Genomic DNA, 17,801 nt, shown 5'->3' on the forward strand with positions numbered 1-17,801 from the left:
TTCAAGCTCTGCCTGGACTGGGGTGAGCCCGGGGTCTCCAAGCTCTGCCTGGACTGGGGTGAGCTCGGGGTCTCCAAGCTCTGCCTCTACTTGCGTGAGCCCGGGGTCTCCAAGCCCTGCCTGGACTGGGGTGAGCTCGGGGTCTCCAAGCTCTGCCTCTACTTGCGTGAGCCCGGGGTCTCCAAGCTCTGCCTGGACTGGGGTGAGCCTGGGGTTTCCAAGCTCTGCTTGGACAGGGGTGTGCCCGGGGTCTCTGGCTCAGTAGCTGGCAGAGGACAGAGCTTAGAGGCGCCGTCAGTGACCAGTGAGATTAGGGTGGTGTCAGCAGTATGCCAAAGCATACACAGCCGTAATCTGTATTCTGGCGCAGGGCAGTAATGCGGTTCCAGGTGTCACATGGTAAAAGCCTGGTGGTAGCCGCAACATGCGTGACTACTCAGGGTAAGAGGGACATCCCTATCGGCCAGGTCTTGGGAGATCCGAACCCAGTCTGTGATCCCTTGATGTGGGCAGCAGGTCTTCCAATGATATACAGGTGGGTGGGTTACAAGGGAACTCTGTATGGCAGATATGGATCCGATCAGGAAAATGGATCTGTGTGTATAGGAGAGATATATAGATATGTGTGTGTGTGTGTGTGTGTGTGTGTGTATGAGAGAGATAGGTGTGTGTGTGTATATAGGAGAGATATATATATATATATATAGATATGTATGTATGTGTGTGTGTGTGTATGAATGAGAGAGATAGGTGTGTGTGTGTGTGTGTGTGTGTATAGGAGAGATATATAGATATGTATGTGTGTGTGTGTGTGTGTATGTATGAGAGAGATAGGTGTGTGTGTGTGTGTGTGTGTGTGTGTGTTTGTATATAGGAGAGATATATAGATATGTGTGTGTGTGTATGAGAGAGATAGGTGTGTGTGTGTGTGTGTGTATAGGAGAGATATATAGATATGTATGTGTGTGTGTGTGAGAGAGATAGAGATATGTGTGTATAGGAGATAAATATGTGTGTGTGTGAGAGATAGAGATGTGTGTGTATAGGAGATAAATGTGTGTGTGTGTGTGTGAGAGAGTGATATGTGTGAGATACATCTATAGATGTGTGTGTGTGTGTGTGTGTGTGAGAGTGAGAGAGATAGGGGTTTGTGTGAGAGATAGAGATATGTGTGTATAGGAGATACATCTATAGGTGTGTGTGTATGAGAGAGATAGGTGTGTGTGTGTGAGACAGATGTGTGTGTATAGGAGATAAATGTGTGTGTGTGTGTGTGTGTGTGTGTGTGTGTGTGAGAGAGATTGTGATATGTGTGTATAGGAGATACATCTATAGATATGTGTGTGTGTGTGTGTGTGTGTGTGTGTGAGAGATAGTGATATGTGTGTATAGGAGATACATCTATAGATGTGTGTGTGTTTGTGTGTGTGTGTGTGAGAGTGAGAGAGATAGGGGTTTGTGTGAGAGATAGAGATATGTGTGTATAGGAGATACATCTATAGGTGTGTGTGTGTGTGTGTATGAGAGAGATAGGTGTGTGTGTGTGAGACAGATGTGTGTGTATAGGAGATAAATGTGTGTGTGTGTGTGTGTGTGAGATTGTGATATGTGTGTATAGGAGATACATCTATAGATATGTGTGTGTGTGTGTGTGTGTGTGTGTGTGAGAGATAGTGATATGTGTGTATAGGAGATACATCTATAGATGTGTGTGTGTTTGTGTGTGTGTGTGTGAGAGATAGGGGTTTGTGTGAGAGATAGAGATATGTGTGTATAGGAGATACATCTATAGATATGTGTGTGTGTGTATGAGAGAGATAGGTGTGTGTGTGAGAGATAGTGATATGTGTGTATAGGAGATACATCTATAGATGTGTGTGTGTGTGTGTTTGTGTGTGTGTGAGAGAGATAGGGGTTTGTGTGAGAGATAGAGATATGTGTGTATAGGAGATACATCTATAGATATGTGTGTGTGTGTGTGTGTGTATGAGAGAGATAGGTGTGTGTGTGTGAGACAGATGTGTGTGTATAGGAGATACATCTATAGATATGTGTGTGTGTGTGTGTATGAGAGAGATAGGTGTGTGTGTGTGTGTGTGTATGAGATAGGTGTGTGTGTGTGAGACAGATGTGTGTGTGTGTGTGTGTGTGTGTGTGTGTATAGGAGATAAATGTGTGTGTGTGAGAGATTGTGATGTGTGTATAGGAGATACATCTATAGATATGTGTGTGTGTGAGATAGTGATATGTGTGTATAGGAGATAAATATGTGTGTGTGTGTGTGACAGATGTGTGTGTGAGAGATAGTGATATGTGTGTTTAGGAGATACATCTATAGATGTGTGTGTGTGTGTGTGTGTGTGAGAGAGATAGGGGTTTGTGTGAGAGATAGAGATATGTGTGTATAGGAGATACATCTATAGATATGTGTGTGTATGAGAGAGATAGGTGTGTGTGTGTATGAGAGAGATAGGTGTGTGTGTGTGTGTGTGTGTGAGACAGATGTGTGTGTATAGGAGATAAATGTGTGTGTGTGAGAGATTGTGATGTGTGTATAGGAGATACATCTATAGGTGTGTGTGTGTGTGTGTGTGTGTGTGTGTGTGTGTGTGTGTGTGTGTGAGAGTGATATGTGTGTATAGGAGATAAATATGTGTGTGTGTGTGTGTGTGTGTGTGTGTGTGTGTGTGTATGTATAGGAGATAAATGTGTGTGTGAGATAGTGATGTGTGTATAGGAGATACATCTATAGGTGTGTGTGTGTGTGTGTGTGTGTGAGAGATAGGTGTGTGTGTATGAGATAAATATGTGTGTGTGTGTATGAGAGAGAGATATATATATGTGTGTCTGTATGTATGAGAGAGATAGGTGTGTATAGGAGATACATATGTGTGTATGTGTGTGTGTATAGGAGATAAATGTGTGTGTGTGTGTGTGTGAGAGACAGATGTGTGTGTATAGGAGATAAGTGTGTGTGTGTGTGTGTGTGTGTGTGTGATAGAGATGTGTGTGTGTATAGGAGATAAATATGTGTGTGTGTGAGAGATAGAGATATGTGTGTATAGGAGATAAATATATAGATATATGTATAAATATTGAAGAATTGGTTGGAGCCAGAGGTGGTGACGTGAGAACTAGATTTTTTTTTCATCTATTTCTCCACCAGGTGACATCAGTTCTTCCATGTCTCCTCTCACCCCTGGGGACCTTCTTGTGGCTCTCCACAGCATTGATTCCAGCAAATGTGACATGAAATCTGTCATAAAAGGTAACACTCCCCTGAGGAGTCCTAGGTTATGTTCCTTCTCTATGTAGTCACTCTCCTGGGGGTCCGTGTTTTATGTTCCTTCTCTCTGTAGAAGTACTCTCCTGAGGGGTCCTGGGTCACCTTCTTTCTCTCTGTAGAAGTACTCTCCTGAGGGGTCCTGGGTCACCTTCTTTCTCTCTGTAGAAGTACTCTCCTGAGGGGCCCTGGGTCACCTTCTTTCTCTCTGTAGAAGTACTCTCCTGAGGGGTCCTGGGTCACCTTCTTTCTCTCTGTAGAAGTACTCTCCTGAGGGGTCCTGGGTCACCTTCTTTCTCTCTGTAGAAGTACTCTCCTGAGGGGTCCTGAGTGATGTTCCTTCTCTTTGTAGAGTTACTCTCCTGAGGGGTCTGGGTTATGTACTTTCTCTCCATAGAGCCACTCTCCTGAGGGGTCCTGGGTTATTATGTTTCTCTCCATAGAGTCACTCTCCTGAGGGGTCTGGGTTATGTTCTTTCTCTCTCTCTCTGTAGAGTTACTCTCCTGAGGGGTCCTGGGTAACCTTCTTTCTCTCCATAGAGTCACTCTCCTGAGGGGTCCTGGGTTATGTTCTTTCTCTCCATAGAGTCACTCTCCTGAGGGGTCTGGGTCACATTATTTCTCTCTGTTAGAAGTACTCTCCTGAGGGGTCCTGGGTTATGTTTCTTCTCTATGTAGAGTCACTCTCCTGAGGGGGTCCTGTGTTATGTACTTTCTCTCTGTAGAGTCGCTCTCCTGAGGGGGTCCTGGGTGATGTTCCTTCTCTCTGTACAGTCACCCTCCTGAGGGGTCCTAGGTTATGTACCTTCTCTCTGTAGAGTCAGTCTCCTGAGGGGTCTGGGTTATGTTCTTTCTCTCTCTCTCTGTAGAGTTACTCTCCTGAGGGGTCCTGGGTAACCTTCTTTCTCTCCATAGAGTCACTCTCCTGAGGGGTCCTGGGTTATGTTCTTTCTCTCCATAGAGTCACTCTCCTGAGGGGTCTGGGTCACATTATTTCTCTCTGTTAGAAGTACTCTCCTGAGGGGTCCTGGGTTATGTTTCTTCTCTATGTACAGTCACTCTCCTGAGGGGGTCCTGTGTTATGTACTTTCTCTCTGTAGAGTCGCTCTCCTGAGGGGGTCCTGGGTGATGTTCCTTCTCTCTGTACAGTCACCCTCCTGAGGGGTCCTAGGTTATGTACCTTCTCTCTGTAGAGTCAGTCTCCTGAGGGGTCTGGGTTATGTTCTTTCTCTCTCTCTCTCTGTAGAGTTACTCTCCTGAGGGGTCCTGGGTAACCTTCTTTCTCTCCATAGAGTCACTCTCCTGAGGGGGTCCTGTGTTATGTACTTTCTCTCTGTAGAGTCGCTCTCCTGAGGGGGTCCTGTGTTATGTACTTTCTCTCTGTAGAGTCGCTCTCCTGAGGGGTCCTGGGTGATGTTCCTTCTCTCTGTAGAGTCAGTCTCCTGAGGGGTCCTGGGTGATGTTCCTTCTCTCTGTAGAGTCACCCTCCTGAGGGGTCCTGGTTAATGTACCTTCTCTCTGTACAGTCACCCTCCTGAGGGGTCCTAGGTTATGTACCTTCTCTCTGTAGAGTCACCCTCCTGAGGGGTCCTGGTTATGTACCTTCTCTCTGTAGAGTCACCCTCCTGAGGGGTCCTAGGTTATGTACCTTCTCTCTGTAGAGTCAGTCTCCTGAGGGGTCCTGGGTTATGTTCCTTCTCTGCTGTTTCCATCTCTCCCAGCTACCAATCTGTGTTTCTCTGCACGCTCGGTGTACACTTCTGAGGTCCTGGCCATCGTTCTCCAGCAGCTAATGGACACCACCCCACTTCCCATGCTTCTCATGAGGACAGTCATCCAAGCCCTTGGAATGTACCCCCGATTAGGAGGCTTCATCATGAACATCCTTACCCGTCTCATCTACAAGCAGGTTGGTGGTGTGGCTTTGGCATGTGGAATATCTGAGTCTGATGGTTTTATTGTCCTAGTGGTTGTAATACATGATGAGTCTGGATTTAGTTGTGGTGCTGGAGCACTTATTCATTAGAACGGTTTGTCCAAAAGGACAATTATCATATACACAAGGCAATTTTATTATTTCCTCCACATTTTACTATCATCATTAACTCCAGCCTTCTGATTTTTGTTGCATTTTAATTTGTCACTGATGAGAAGACCTGCCACGCTCCCCCAACCGGCCTGTCTCCTGTTCTCTCATCTGCCACCCTTTCCCAACCTTTTCCCCCCTATCTGCACAGATGGTGAAATAAAAATAACTTGAGGTACTAATTAAGTCACCTGTGCTGAAGCATGGATATCCTGAAAACCTGGGCTGTGCCTTGATGATAGAGTATGGGAGCTTCTGGCATTGTTTTCATTCCACCTTCAGTTCTTTCAGCTAGAGGCGAGGGGAAAGTGGGGGTTATTGTCTCCTGACAATAATGAGTGTGTATCACATATATGTTGATAAGAGTGTAGACCATGGAACGTTTATGTCGCTAAGAGTGTAGACCAGACATGTCCAACATTGGCCCTCCAGATGTTGTGAAACTATACATCCCAGCATGCTTTGCAATAGTTTTAGCATTCTCTAATAGCAAAACTGTGGCAAAGCATGCTGGGATGTGTAGTTTCACAACATCTGGAGGGCCAACGTTGGACATGCCTGGTGTAGACCATGGAGCGTTTATGTCGCTAAGAGTGTAGACCATGGAGCGTTTATGTCGGTAAGATTGTAGACCATGGAACGTTTATGTCGCTAAGAGTGTAGACCATGGATCGTTTATGTCGCTAAGAGTGTAGACCAGGGGTGGCCACACTTTCGGACTTGGGGATCTACTGTAAATGTAAAAAATCTTTTGGGATCTACCATAGTAAACAATCATAATGCGATACATAAACAAACAAAACATTCATTTTAGGCTCTAATGAAAGGGTGTTTTACACATAAAATTATTGGCAATGTGAAGTTGTTGCATGAGGCTGCATGTCTTGTGTTAACTCCCTAAACGACGGTTCCAAGCTAGTTAGGCACATATGAAGGCAGTATTTTAAATGCTCATCAGTCATACGACTTCTATATCTTGATTTAATTATTTTCATTTGTGAAAAAGCAGATTCACAAAGGTAGGTTGACCCAAAAAATGCCGTCAAATGAAGAGCTACTGATCTCAAGCATGGATACAGTTCTGCACTGAGTAGTTTCCAAAAATTATTATCAGAAGCTCTTGCTTTCAAAGGGATATCAGATTGCAGTTTTAATATTTCTTCCTCTACATTTGATGTATTCAGATTGAACATAGAGGAGATATTACCAGATATGTCAGCAATGTCAACATCAGCAAATGGAAATGACATGAAGGCTAGGATAGGTTCAAGCTGCTTAATGTCCTGAAATCGCCTCTCTAGTTCTTCCCAAAGATTTTGGATCTCAGCACAGAATGTATCATATGTGCTGCTGCTCTTGGGATTCTTGTCTATCATTTTCTCAAAACTGGGAAAATTCCTCAAAATTCCCTTTGAAAGCTGTGACTTTAAAAACTGCAATTTTGATTTAAAAGCATTTATTGAACTTATTAATTGGATAATATTTTTATCCTTGCCCTGAAGTTCAAGGTTAAATGCATTGCAGTGACTGGTTAAATCGGTTAGAAAAGCTAGCTGTAGCAACCATGATGAATCATGCAGCTGAGATGGACTTTCTCCAAGTGATTCCAAGAACTCCGTTATTTCAGGCAACAAGGACTGGAATCGTTCTAAGAACTGCCCCCGACTAAGCCATCTTACATCATTATACAACAGCAGGTCTTCATATTCAGCCTCACTTTCCTCCAGTAGAGTACGAAAAAGTCGTCTTCGTAAACTCCTTGCCCGAACTGAGTTTACGATTTTCATTGCAATGTCCATAACATCATCCATGTTTAAAACTTTAGCACACAGTGCATTCTGATGTATAACACAATGGATTCTTGTAAAATCAGGAAAATCCTCATTTTTTTTACATAGTCCAAGAAACCCATTATTCTTGCCAACCATGGCTGGGGCTCCATCTGTGGCAATGCACACTAGTTTGCTAAGAGGAAGATTATTTTCCTTGGCAAAATTCAGAAAGCCTTGGTAAATGTCTTCACCTCTAGTTTTTCCCTTCATAGGGATGAGAGTTAAAAACTCCTCCATACTACTCATATCAGGAAAAACCATTCTTATAAACACAATTAATTGTGAAGTATCCACTATATCCGTGGATTCATCAAACTGCAAGGAAAAGTAACAACAGTTACTGATGTGTTTTCTCACTTGCCTCTGTAAGTCATTGCCAATTCCCTCTACTCGTCTCACTGTAGTTTGACGAGATAGTGGCATATCTCTAATTGCTTTCAAGATGTCATCTTTATTTTTAAATGTTTCAAATAAAACACTTCCAGCACTAAGGAAAGCTTCCTTCAACATTTCACTATCCTGGAAAGGTTTCTTGTGTTTCACTAAAATATTTGTTATACGGAAAGATGCTTCAGCTGCAGCCTGGGACTGCACAATAGGTTTTGTGAATGTGAGCTGTTGCGCTCCTAAATGAGTTTTCAGGGATTTCACTTTAATCTTCCTTAGTTCACTGTTAGGCAGAAAGTCTTCATCATATTTTTGATGCAGACTTGAGTAATGTCTCTGTAAATTCCCCTTCTTCGCCAAAGCAACCTTAGCATGGCATATTAAACATATGCATTTGTCTTTAAACATTGTAAAAAAAAAATCATGTTCCCATTCTTCATGAAAATGGTACGTTTTGGGCCTTTTAGAAACACTCATGCTCAGCAAGTATGCTAAAACACAAATTAAATATAAAAATGTATTTTAGAATGAACCCAACAGGGTACACCTGTGTTTTTAGAGAAATAAAAGCCAGCAGGACCAGAACGATTTTAGAGCATCCAGATCCCTGGATTTTTTAGATAATACTAGCCAGGAGGCTCAGAGAAATTAGGACGCACCCAGATCCCTGGATGGATTTTTCAGATAACACCAGCTAACAGGCTCAGAATAATTGGGACGCACCCAGATCCCTGGATGGATTTTTCAGATAACGCAAGCTAGCAGGCTCAGAATAATTGGGACGCACCCAGATCCCTGGATGGATTTTTCAGATAATGCAAGCTAACAGGCCCAGAATACTTAGGACGCACCCAGATCCCTGGATGGATTTTTCAGATAATGCAAGCTAGCAGGCTCAGAATAATTGGGACGCACCCAGATCCCTGGATGGATTTTTCAGATAATGCAAGCTAGCAGGCTCAGAATAATTGGGACGCACCCAGATCCCTGGATGGATTTTTCTGATAACGCCAGCTAACAGGCCCAGAATACTTAGGACGCACCCAGATCCCTGGATGGATTTTTCAGATAACGCCAGCTAACAGGCTCAGAATACTTAGGACGCACCCAGATCCCTGGATGGATTTTTCAGATAACGCCAGCTAACAGGCCCAGAATACTTAGGACGCACCCAGATCCCTGGATGGATTTTTCAGATAATGCAAGCTAGCAGGCTCAGAATAATTGGGACGCACCCAGATCCCTGGATGGATTTTTCAGATAACGCAAGCTAGCAGGCTCAGAATAATTGGGACGCACCCAGATCCCTGGATGGATTTTTCAGATAACGCCAGCTAACAGGCTCAGAATACTTAGGACGCACCCAGATCCCTGGATGGATTTTTCAGATAATGCAAGCTAGCAGGCTCAGAATAATTGGGACGCACCCAGATCCCTGGATGGATTTTTCAGATAATGCAAGCTAGCAGGCTCAGAATAATTGGGACGCACCCAGATCCCTGGATGGATTTTTCAGATAATGCAAGCTAGCAGGCTCAGAATAATTGGGACGCACCCAGATCCCTGGATGGATTTTTCAGATAACGCAAGCTAGCAGGCTCAGAATAATTGGGACGCACCCAGATCCCTGGATGGATTTTTCAGATAACGCCAGCTAACAGGCTCAGAATACTTAGGACGCACCCAGATCCCTGGATGGATTTTTCAGATAATGCAAGCTAGCAGGCTCAGAATAATTGGGACGCACCCAGATCCCTGGATGGATTTTTCAGATAACGCCAGCTAGCAGGCCCAGAATACTTAGGACGCACCCAGATCCCTGGATGGATTTTTCAGATAACGCCAGCTAACAGGCCCAGAATACTTAGGACGCACCCAGATCCCTGGATGGATTTTTCAGATAACGCCAGCTAACAGGCCCAGAATACTTAGGACGCACCCAGATCCCTGGATGGATTTTTCAGATAACGCCAGCTAGCAGGCAGAGAATACTTAGGACGCACCCAGATCCCTGGATGGATTTTTCAGATAACGCCAGCTAACAGGCCCAGAATACTTAGGACGCACCCAGATCCCTGGATGGATTTTTCAGATAACGCCAGCTAACAGGCCCAGAATACTTAGGACGCACCCAGATCCCTGGATGGATTTTTCAGATAACGCCAGCTAGCAGGCAGAGAATACTTAGGACGCACCCAGATCCCTGGATGGATTTTTCAGATAACGCCAGCTAACAGGCCCAGAATACTTAGGACGCACCCAGATCCCTGGATGGATTTTTCAGATAACGCCAGCTAACAGGCCCAGAATACTTAGGACGCACCCAGATCCCTGGATGGATTTTTCAGATAATGCAAGCTAGCAGGCTCAGAATAATTGGGACGCACCCAGATCCCTGGATGGATTTTTCAGATAATGCAAGCTAGCAGGCTCAGAATACTTAGGACGCACCCAGATCCCTGGATGGATTTTTCAGATAATGCAAGCTAGCAGGCAGAGAATAATTGGGACGCACCCAGATCCCTGGATGGATTTTTCAGATAATGCCAGTTAACAGGCCCAGAATACTTAGGACGCACCCAGATCCCTGGATGGATTTTTCAGATAACGCTAGTTAACAGGCCCAGAATACTTAGGACGCACCCAGATCCCTGGATGGATTTTTCAGATAACGCCAGCTAGCAGGCTCAGAATACTTAGGACGCACCCAGATCCCTGGATGGATTTTTCAGATAACGCCAGCTAACAGGCCCAGAATACTTAGGACGCACCCAGATCCCTGGATGGATTTTTCAGATAACGCCAGCTAACAGGCCCAGAATACTTAGGACGCACCCAGATCCCTGGATGGATTTTTCAGATAATGCAAGCTAACAGGCCCAGAATACTTAGGACGCACCCAGATCCCTGGATGGATTTTTCAGATAATGCAAGCTAGCAGGCTCAGAATAATTGGGACGCACCCAGATCCCTGGATGGATTTTTCAGATAACGCCAGCTAACAGGCTCAGAATACTTAGGACGCACCCAGATCCCTGGATGGATTTTTCAGATAACGCCAGCTAACAGGCCCAGAATACTTAGGACGCACCCAGATCCCTGGATGGATTTTTCAGATAACGCAAGCTAGCAGGCTCAGAATAATTGGGACGCACCCAGATCCCTGGATGGATTTTTCAGATAATGCAAGCTAACAGGCCCAGAATACTTAGAACGCACCCAGATCCCTGGATGGATTTTTCAGATAATGCAAGCTAGCAGGCTCAGAATACTTAGGACGCACCCAGATCCCTGGATGGATTTTTCAGATAATGCCAGCTAACAGGCCCAGAATACTTAGGACGCACCCAGATCCCTGGATGGATTTTTCAGATAATGCAAGCTAGCAGGCAGAGAATACTTAGGACGCACCCAGATCCCTGGATGGATTTTTCAGATAACGCCAGCTAACAGGCCCAGAATACTTAGGACGCACCCAGATCCCTGGATGGATTTTTCAGATAATGAAAGCGAACAGGCTCAGAATACTTAGGATGCCCAGATTTTCTCACTATTTTAGATATATTCCTACACTGCACAGAGAGCTCACTTAACACGACTGCTGTGTGTCAGTGTTCACAGCAAATGGCGGGCAGTAAGGGTGACGGAGGTACAGTTGCTCCCTAGCCCAACCAATAGAATGTCTCCCTCCCTTACAGGCAGGCTGTGAACTAATCACAGCCCGTTTAGTGCAGAGTGGAACTGAATGGCCCCTCCCCATTTCCCCAGAACAAAGCTTTTACAGGGCAGGAGAGACCACAGCGTCTGATTGGTTCTTGTATCCCGACACTGTTAACCCCTCTCCTGCCAGTGCTGTCAAAGACACAGTTAACCCCTTTAATCCTAATCCTGTCGCCAACATAGCTGACCCCTCCACTATTAAAAGGTACTTTATTTTTATGGGAGAGTAGGCAATTTTGGGTTGGGGCGCAGGTGTCCTTCCCCTGTTAGTGATGAGCTAAGCGCCGCTAAAGCACTGAAACCGCACATGTAGGAGGATCCATACTATAATAAATACACTGACACTGGCAGGATCGAGTGCCAAATCATCACAGAACTACTGAATACTATCTATTTTCACCTGTTCCTGTTGGTGCTCGTCCTCCCGGTGAGTGTGACTGGTGCTCTCTGCTCTCACAGGCTCTCTGCAGCACGTACGGAGAGATGAGGCCGGCACAGGAGACACACTGCACCGGAGCTGAAGCGCAGGTGTCAGACCCCTTTTGGCTGTGTGTCCCCGGTGCAGTGTGTCTCCTGTGCCTCGTCCCTCTGTATTTGCAGCAAGCCGCAGCATCTGACACAGGGGTCTGACACCTGCGCTTCAGCTCCGGTGCAGTGTGTCTCCTGTGCCGGCTTCATCTCTCCGTACGTGCTGCAGAGATCCTGTGAGAGCAGAGAGCACCAGTCACACTCACCGGGAGGACGAGCACCAACATGAACAGGTTAAAATAGATAGTATTCAGTAGTTCTGTGATGATTTGGCACTCGATCCTGCCAGTGTCAGTGTATTTATTATAGTATGGATCCTCCTACATGACATGGGGAAGGACACCTGCGCTTCAGCCTCCCGACAGCTGCCTGCTCGGCATCGCGATCGACTGGGGACAGGCCTGCGGTCCACCAGTCGATCGCGATCGTCGCTTTGGCCACCCCTGGTGTAGACCATGGAACGTGTATGTCGCTAAGAGTGTAGACCATTGAGCGTTTATGTCGGTAAGAGTGTAGACCATGGTGCGTTTATGTCGCTAAGAGTGTAGAACAGTGGTAGCCAACCCTAGCCCTCGAGAGCTACCAACAGTGCACATTTTCCAGACAACCTAGCTGCTGCACAGCTGCAATCATTAATCACTGACACATTTTAAAAGATACACAGATGGAGCTAATTAGCTCACTTGTGATTCTGTGAGGAGACCTGCAAAACATGCACTGTTGGTAGCTCTCGAGGACTAGGGTTGGCTACCCCAGGTGTAGACCATGGTGCATTTATGTCGCTAAGAGTGTAGACCATGGTGCATTTATGTCGCTAAGAGTGTAGACCATGGTGCATTTATGTCGCTAAGAGTGTAGACCATGGAACGTTTATGTCGCTAAGAGTGTAGACCATGGAACGTGTATGTCGCTAAGAGTGTAGACCATGGATCGTTTATGTCGGTAAGTGTAGACCATGGAGCGTTTATGTCGGTAAGTGTAGACCATGGAGCGTTTATGTCGGTAAAAGTGTAGACCATGGATCGTTTATGTCGGTAAGTGTAGACCATGGAGCGTTTGTCGGTAAGAGTGTAGACCATGGATCGTTTATGTCGGTAAGTGTAGACCATGGAGCGTTTATGTTGGTAAGAGTGTAGACCATGGAGCGTTCATGTCGCTAAGAGTGTAGACCAGGCATTCCCAACCATGGTCCTCAAGGCACACCAACAGTGCAGGTTTTGTAGATATCCAGGCTTGAGCACAGGTGACTTAATTAGTATCTGAGGGATTCTGATTAAACCATCTGTGCTGAAGCCTGGATATCACTAAAACCTGCACTGTTGGCGTGCCTTGAGGACCATGGTTGGGAATGCCTGGTGTAGACCATGGAGCGTTTAACTGGCGCCTTCTGTGGAAACTGCTCTAATCACAGGTAACTTTCTATGGTGTCTTCTGACCACAGCAGAGGTGACTGGGTACCAAATATCTTGTATCTCTTGTATACCAATGTCTTGCTGTTCTCTTCCCAGGTTTGGAAGTACCCCAAGGTGTGGGAAGGCTTTATTAAATGTTGTCAGAGAACGAAGCCCCAGTCTTTCAGTGTCCTGCTACAGCTGCCCCCACCACAGCTCCTGTCTGTTCTCCAGACATCCCCTGATCTCCGTGACCCCCTCTTGGCTCATGTCAGGAGTTTTACGCCTAACCAGGTCAGTGGGCGAATGCTCTACAGCCGCCAACGCACCTTTTGCTCTTACTGTCTCGCAGCTAAGTGATTGTCCTCTCTCCTGACAGATGGCCCATGTCCCACATGCGATTATGGCCATTCTAGAGGCTGAATCCAGAACCGACCCAGAAGCAGAAGAATATGCACAGTCTGCAGAGGTAAAGCCCATCTGCCATCCTTCTAGCAATGTGAACGGTAATTCTAGGACTGGTCTTGAATCACTGGTTTCTATTTTCCAGATAACCGAACCACCGGCACAGGACATCATTGCCCGGCGTCTCGCCCAAGAGAAATCATTAAAACGACAGATTCTGGAGGAGCAGAAGGTAAAGAACGCCCAAGAAGTGGAGGAGGAGACGGAGATGGACCTTCCTATTCTTTTATTAGAAGAGGAGGAGACGATAACGGTTGGTGTTTATCGAATCTTTTGTTGTTCTAGACTCTGATTTTATCATTCTTTACTTCTATAACTTACTCCTTATGTCCTCAGAAAAACCCTGGGAAAGCGTCACCTCCAGGTGAGTCGGAGAACCCAGTGGCCACCACCACACACTCGCCGCCCCCTGATGAGCCCATGGAAGAGGATCCCGTGCAGAAGGAAGACTAGCCCCTAGCAGACTACCCATTGTCATAGCAGCCAATAAAACATGTTCTTACTCCTGTAATGTGTGAGTGTGCATAGAATCTGTTCAGTCATTGTGCACCCCTCAGGTCATGTCCGCAGCAGCCATCTTCATAGGATGTTGTGCCTAAATAATGGTGGTTCTGTCCTGATTACACTGGTATTAAATCCTGTTTGCGGGGCTGTGGGCTGGGGCACATCGCCATACATTGCTCACATAGGAGAAGGGTCTGTAGGGGATCCTGCACTAATGCTGTAAATGGTCATTCAAAAACAAGCAGTATTTACTAAATAAAAATAAAATATTTTAAACGATTCTATCCAGTGCATCCAGAAAGTATTCAGATCACTTCACTTTTTCCACATGTTATTTTACAGCCTTATTCCAAAATGGTATAAATTAGTTTTTGTCCATCAAAATCCTACACACACAATACCTCTTAATGACCATGTGAAAAAAATTGGGCGATTTTTGCAAATGTATTAAATATAAAAAGGGAAGAAATCACATGTACGTGAGTATTCAATACTTTGTTAATGCACCTTTGGCAGCAAGTACAGCCTCAAGTCTTTGTGAATACGATGCCACTAGCTTGGCACACATCTTTGGGCCGTTTGGCCCATTCCTCTTCGCAGAACCTCCCAAGCTCCATCAGGCTGGATGGAAGCATCCGTGCACAGCCATATCCAGATCTCTCCAGAGATGTTCAATCGGATGCATGTCTTGGGTCTGGCTGGGCCACTCAAGGACCGTCACAGAGTCATCCTGAAGCCACTCCTGTGATATCTTGGCTGTGTGCTTAGGGTTGTTGTCCTGCTGAAAGATGACCCGTCTCCCCAGTCTGAGGACGAGCGCTCTGGGGCAGGTTCTCATCCAGGATGTCTCTGTACAATGCTGCATTCATCTTTCCCTCCATCCTGACTAGTCTCCCAGGTCCTGCCGCTGATCCCTGCAGCACGATGCCGCCACCACCATGCCTCACCTGACTAGTCTCCCAGGTCCTGCCGCGGATCCCCGCAGCACGATGCCACCACCACCATGCCTCACCTGACTAGTCTCCCAGGTCCTGCCGCTGATCCCCGCAGCACGATGCCGCCACCACCATGCCTCACCTGACTAGTCTCCCAGGTCCTGCCGCTGATCCCCGCAGCACGATGCCGCCACCACCATGCCTCACCTGACTAGTCTCCCAGGTCCTGCCGCTGATCCCCGCAGCACGATGCCACCACCACCATGCCTCACCTGACTAGTCTCCCAGGTCCTGCCGCTGATCCCCGCAGCACGATGCCGCCACCACCATGCCTCACCTGACTAGTCTCCCAGGTCCTGCCGCTGATCCCCGCAACACGATGCCGCCACCACCATGCCTCACCTGACTAGTCTCCCAGGTCCTGCCGCTGATCCCCGCAGCACGATGCCGCCACCACCATGCCTCACCTGACTAGTCTCCCAGGTCCTGCCGCTGATCCCCGCAACACGATGCCGCCACCACCATGCCTCACCTGACTAGTCTCTATTATTGGGTGTAGATTTCTGAGGGAAAAAATGAATTTATTCCATTTTGGAATAAGGCTGTAACATAACAAAATGTGGAAGAAGTGAAGCGCTGTGAATACTTTTCGGATGCACTGTAATATAGGAGTGTCCAGAATAACTAATGTTATTGAGCTACTCCAGTATTCCCCTTAGGTTAGTGGCTGCATATGGCACCGCTCTCCCCCTGCTGATGTGGAAGGCAGTGTGCTCACTGCAGACTATTAGACCCCCTCCTTATCCACATCCTGTGCAGCTGGGTCTTAGTTGTGCTGGCTATTATATGGGTGACGTTCCCTATCCGCAGCTCCAGCTCCTTCATGCTGTAGTGTTCTTATTCAGTCACTGTACAATGTGCTGTCGTCAGCACCACACGGTAATCCCTCCCTGCCCACCTCTAGCAGGTTCTCCTCCCTGTTATCAGCACCACACGGTAATCCCTCCCTGCCCACCTCTAGCAGGTTCTCCTCCCTGTTATCAGCACCACACGGTAATCCCTCCCTGCCCACCTCTAGCAGGTTCTCCTCCCTGTTATCAGCACCACACGGGAATCCCTCCCTGCCCACCTCTAGCAGGTTCTCCTCCCTGTTATCAGCACCACACGGTATTCCCTCCCTGCCCACCTCTAGCAGGTTCTCCTCCCTGTTATCAGCACCACACGGTATTCCCTCCCTTCCCACCTCTAGCAGGTTCTCCTCCCTGTTATCAGCACCACACGGTAATCCCTCCCTGCCCACCTCTAGCAGGTTCTCCTCCCTGTCGTCAGCACCACACGGTAATCCCTCCCTTCCCACCTCTAGCAGGTTCTCCTCCCTGTTATCAGCACCACACGGTAATCCCTCCCTGCCCACCTCTAGCAGGTTCTCCTCCCTGTTATCAGCACCACATTGTACTCCCTCCCTGCCCACCTCTAGCAGGTTCTCCTCCCTGTTATCAGCACCACACGGTAATCCCTCCCTGCCCACCTCTAGCAGGTTCTCCTCCCTGTTATCAGCACCACACGGTAATCCCTCCCTTCCCACCTCTAGCAGGTTCTCTTCCCTGTTATCAGCACCACACGGTAATCCCTCCCTGCCCACCTCTAGCAGGTTCTCCTCCCTGTTATCAGCACCACACGGTAATCCCTCCCTTCCCACCTCTAGAAGGTTCTCCTCCCTGTTATCAGCACCACACGGTAATCCCTCCCTGCCCACCTCTAGCAGGTTCTCCTCCCTGTTATCAGCACCACACGGTAATCCCTCCCTGCCCACCTCTAGAAGGTTCTCCCTGTTATCAGCACCACACGGTAATCCCTCCCTGCCCACCTCTAGCAGGTTCTCCTCCCTGTTATCAGCACCACACGGTAATCCCTCCCTTCCCACCTCTAGAAGGTTCTCCTCCCTGTTATCAGCACCACACGGTAATCCCTCCCTGCCCACCTCTAGCAGGTTCTCCTCCCTGTTATCAGCACCACACGGTTATCCCTCCCTGCCCACCTCTAGCAGGTTCTCCTCCCTGTTATCAGCACCACACGGTAATCCCTCCCTGCCCACCTCTAGCAGGTTCTCCTCCCTGTTATCAGCACCACATTGTACTCCCTCCCTTCCCACCTCTAGCAGGTTCTCCTCCCTGTTATCAGCACCACACAGTAATCCCTCCCTGCCCACCTCTAGCAGGTTCTCCTCCCTGTTATCAGCACCACACGGTAATCCCTCCCTGCCCACCTCTAGCAGGTTCTCCTCCCTGTTATCAGCACCACACGGTAATTCCTCCCTTCCCACCTCTAGCAGGTTCTCCTCCCTGTTATCAGCACCACACGGTAATCCCTCCCTGCCCACCTCTAGCAGGTTCTCCTCCCTGTTATCAGCACCACGCGGTAATCCCTCCCTGCCCACCTCTAGCAGGTTCTCCTCCCTGTTATCAGCACCACACGGTAATACCTCCCTTCCCACCTCTAGCAGGTTCTCCTCCCTGTTATCAGCACCACACGGTAATACCTCCCTTCCCACCTCTAGCAGGTTCTCCTCCCTGTCATCAGCACCACACGGTAATCCCTCCCTGCCCACCTCTAGCAGGTTCTCCTCCCTGTTATCAGCACCACACGGTAATCCCTCCCTGCCCACCTCTA

At 47.4% G+C, this 17,801-nt stretch overlaps 1 protein-coding gene across 1 annotated transcript in view; it reads left to right on the forward strand.

Moving 5' to 3' along the window:
• Positions 1-14,203, forward strand: part of SYMPK (symplekin scaffold protein) — an 87,449-nt gene extending 73,246 nt beyond the window's left edge. The window contains exons 22-27 of the mRNA XM_083160422.1: positions 3,167-3,268; positions 5,005-5,192; positions 13,345-13,521; positions 13,607-13,696; positions 13,778-13,945; positions 14,029-14,203. Coding sequence (XP_083016548.1) covers positions 3,167-3,268; positions 5,005-5,192; positions 13,345-13,521; positions 13,607-13,696; positions 13,778-13,945; positions 14,029-14,145 — 842 coding nt within the window. The 3' untranslated portion in view covers positions 14,146-14,203. The remainder of the gene's footprint in view (positions 1-3,166; positions 3,269-5,004; positions 5,193-13,344; positions 13,522-13,606; positions 13,697-13,777; positions 13,946-14,028) is intronic.
• Positions 14,204-17,801: the final 3,598 nt, after the last annotated feature.

Source organism: Crinia signifera, chromosome 9, assembly GCF_055691185.1.
Source record: "Crinia signifera chromosome 9, ASM5569118v1, whole genome shotgun sequence".
In the NCBI taxonomy this organism is placed as follows: Eukaryota; Metazoa; Chordata; class Amphibia; order Anura; family Myobatrachidae; genus Crinia; species Crinia signifera.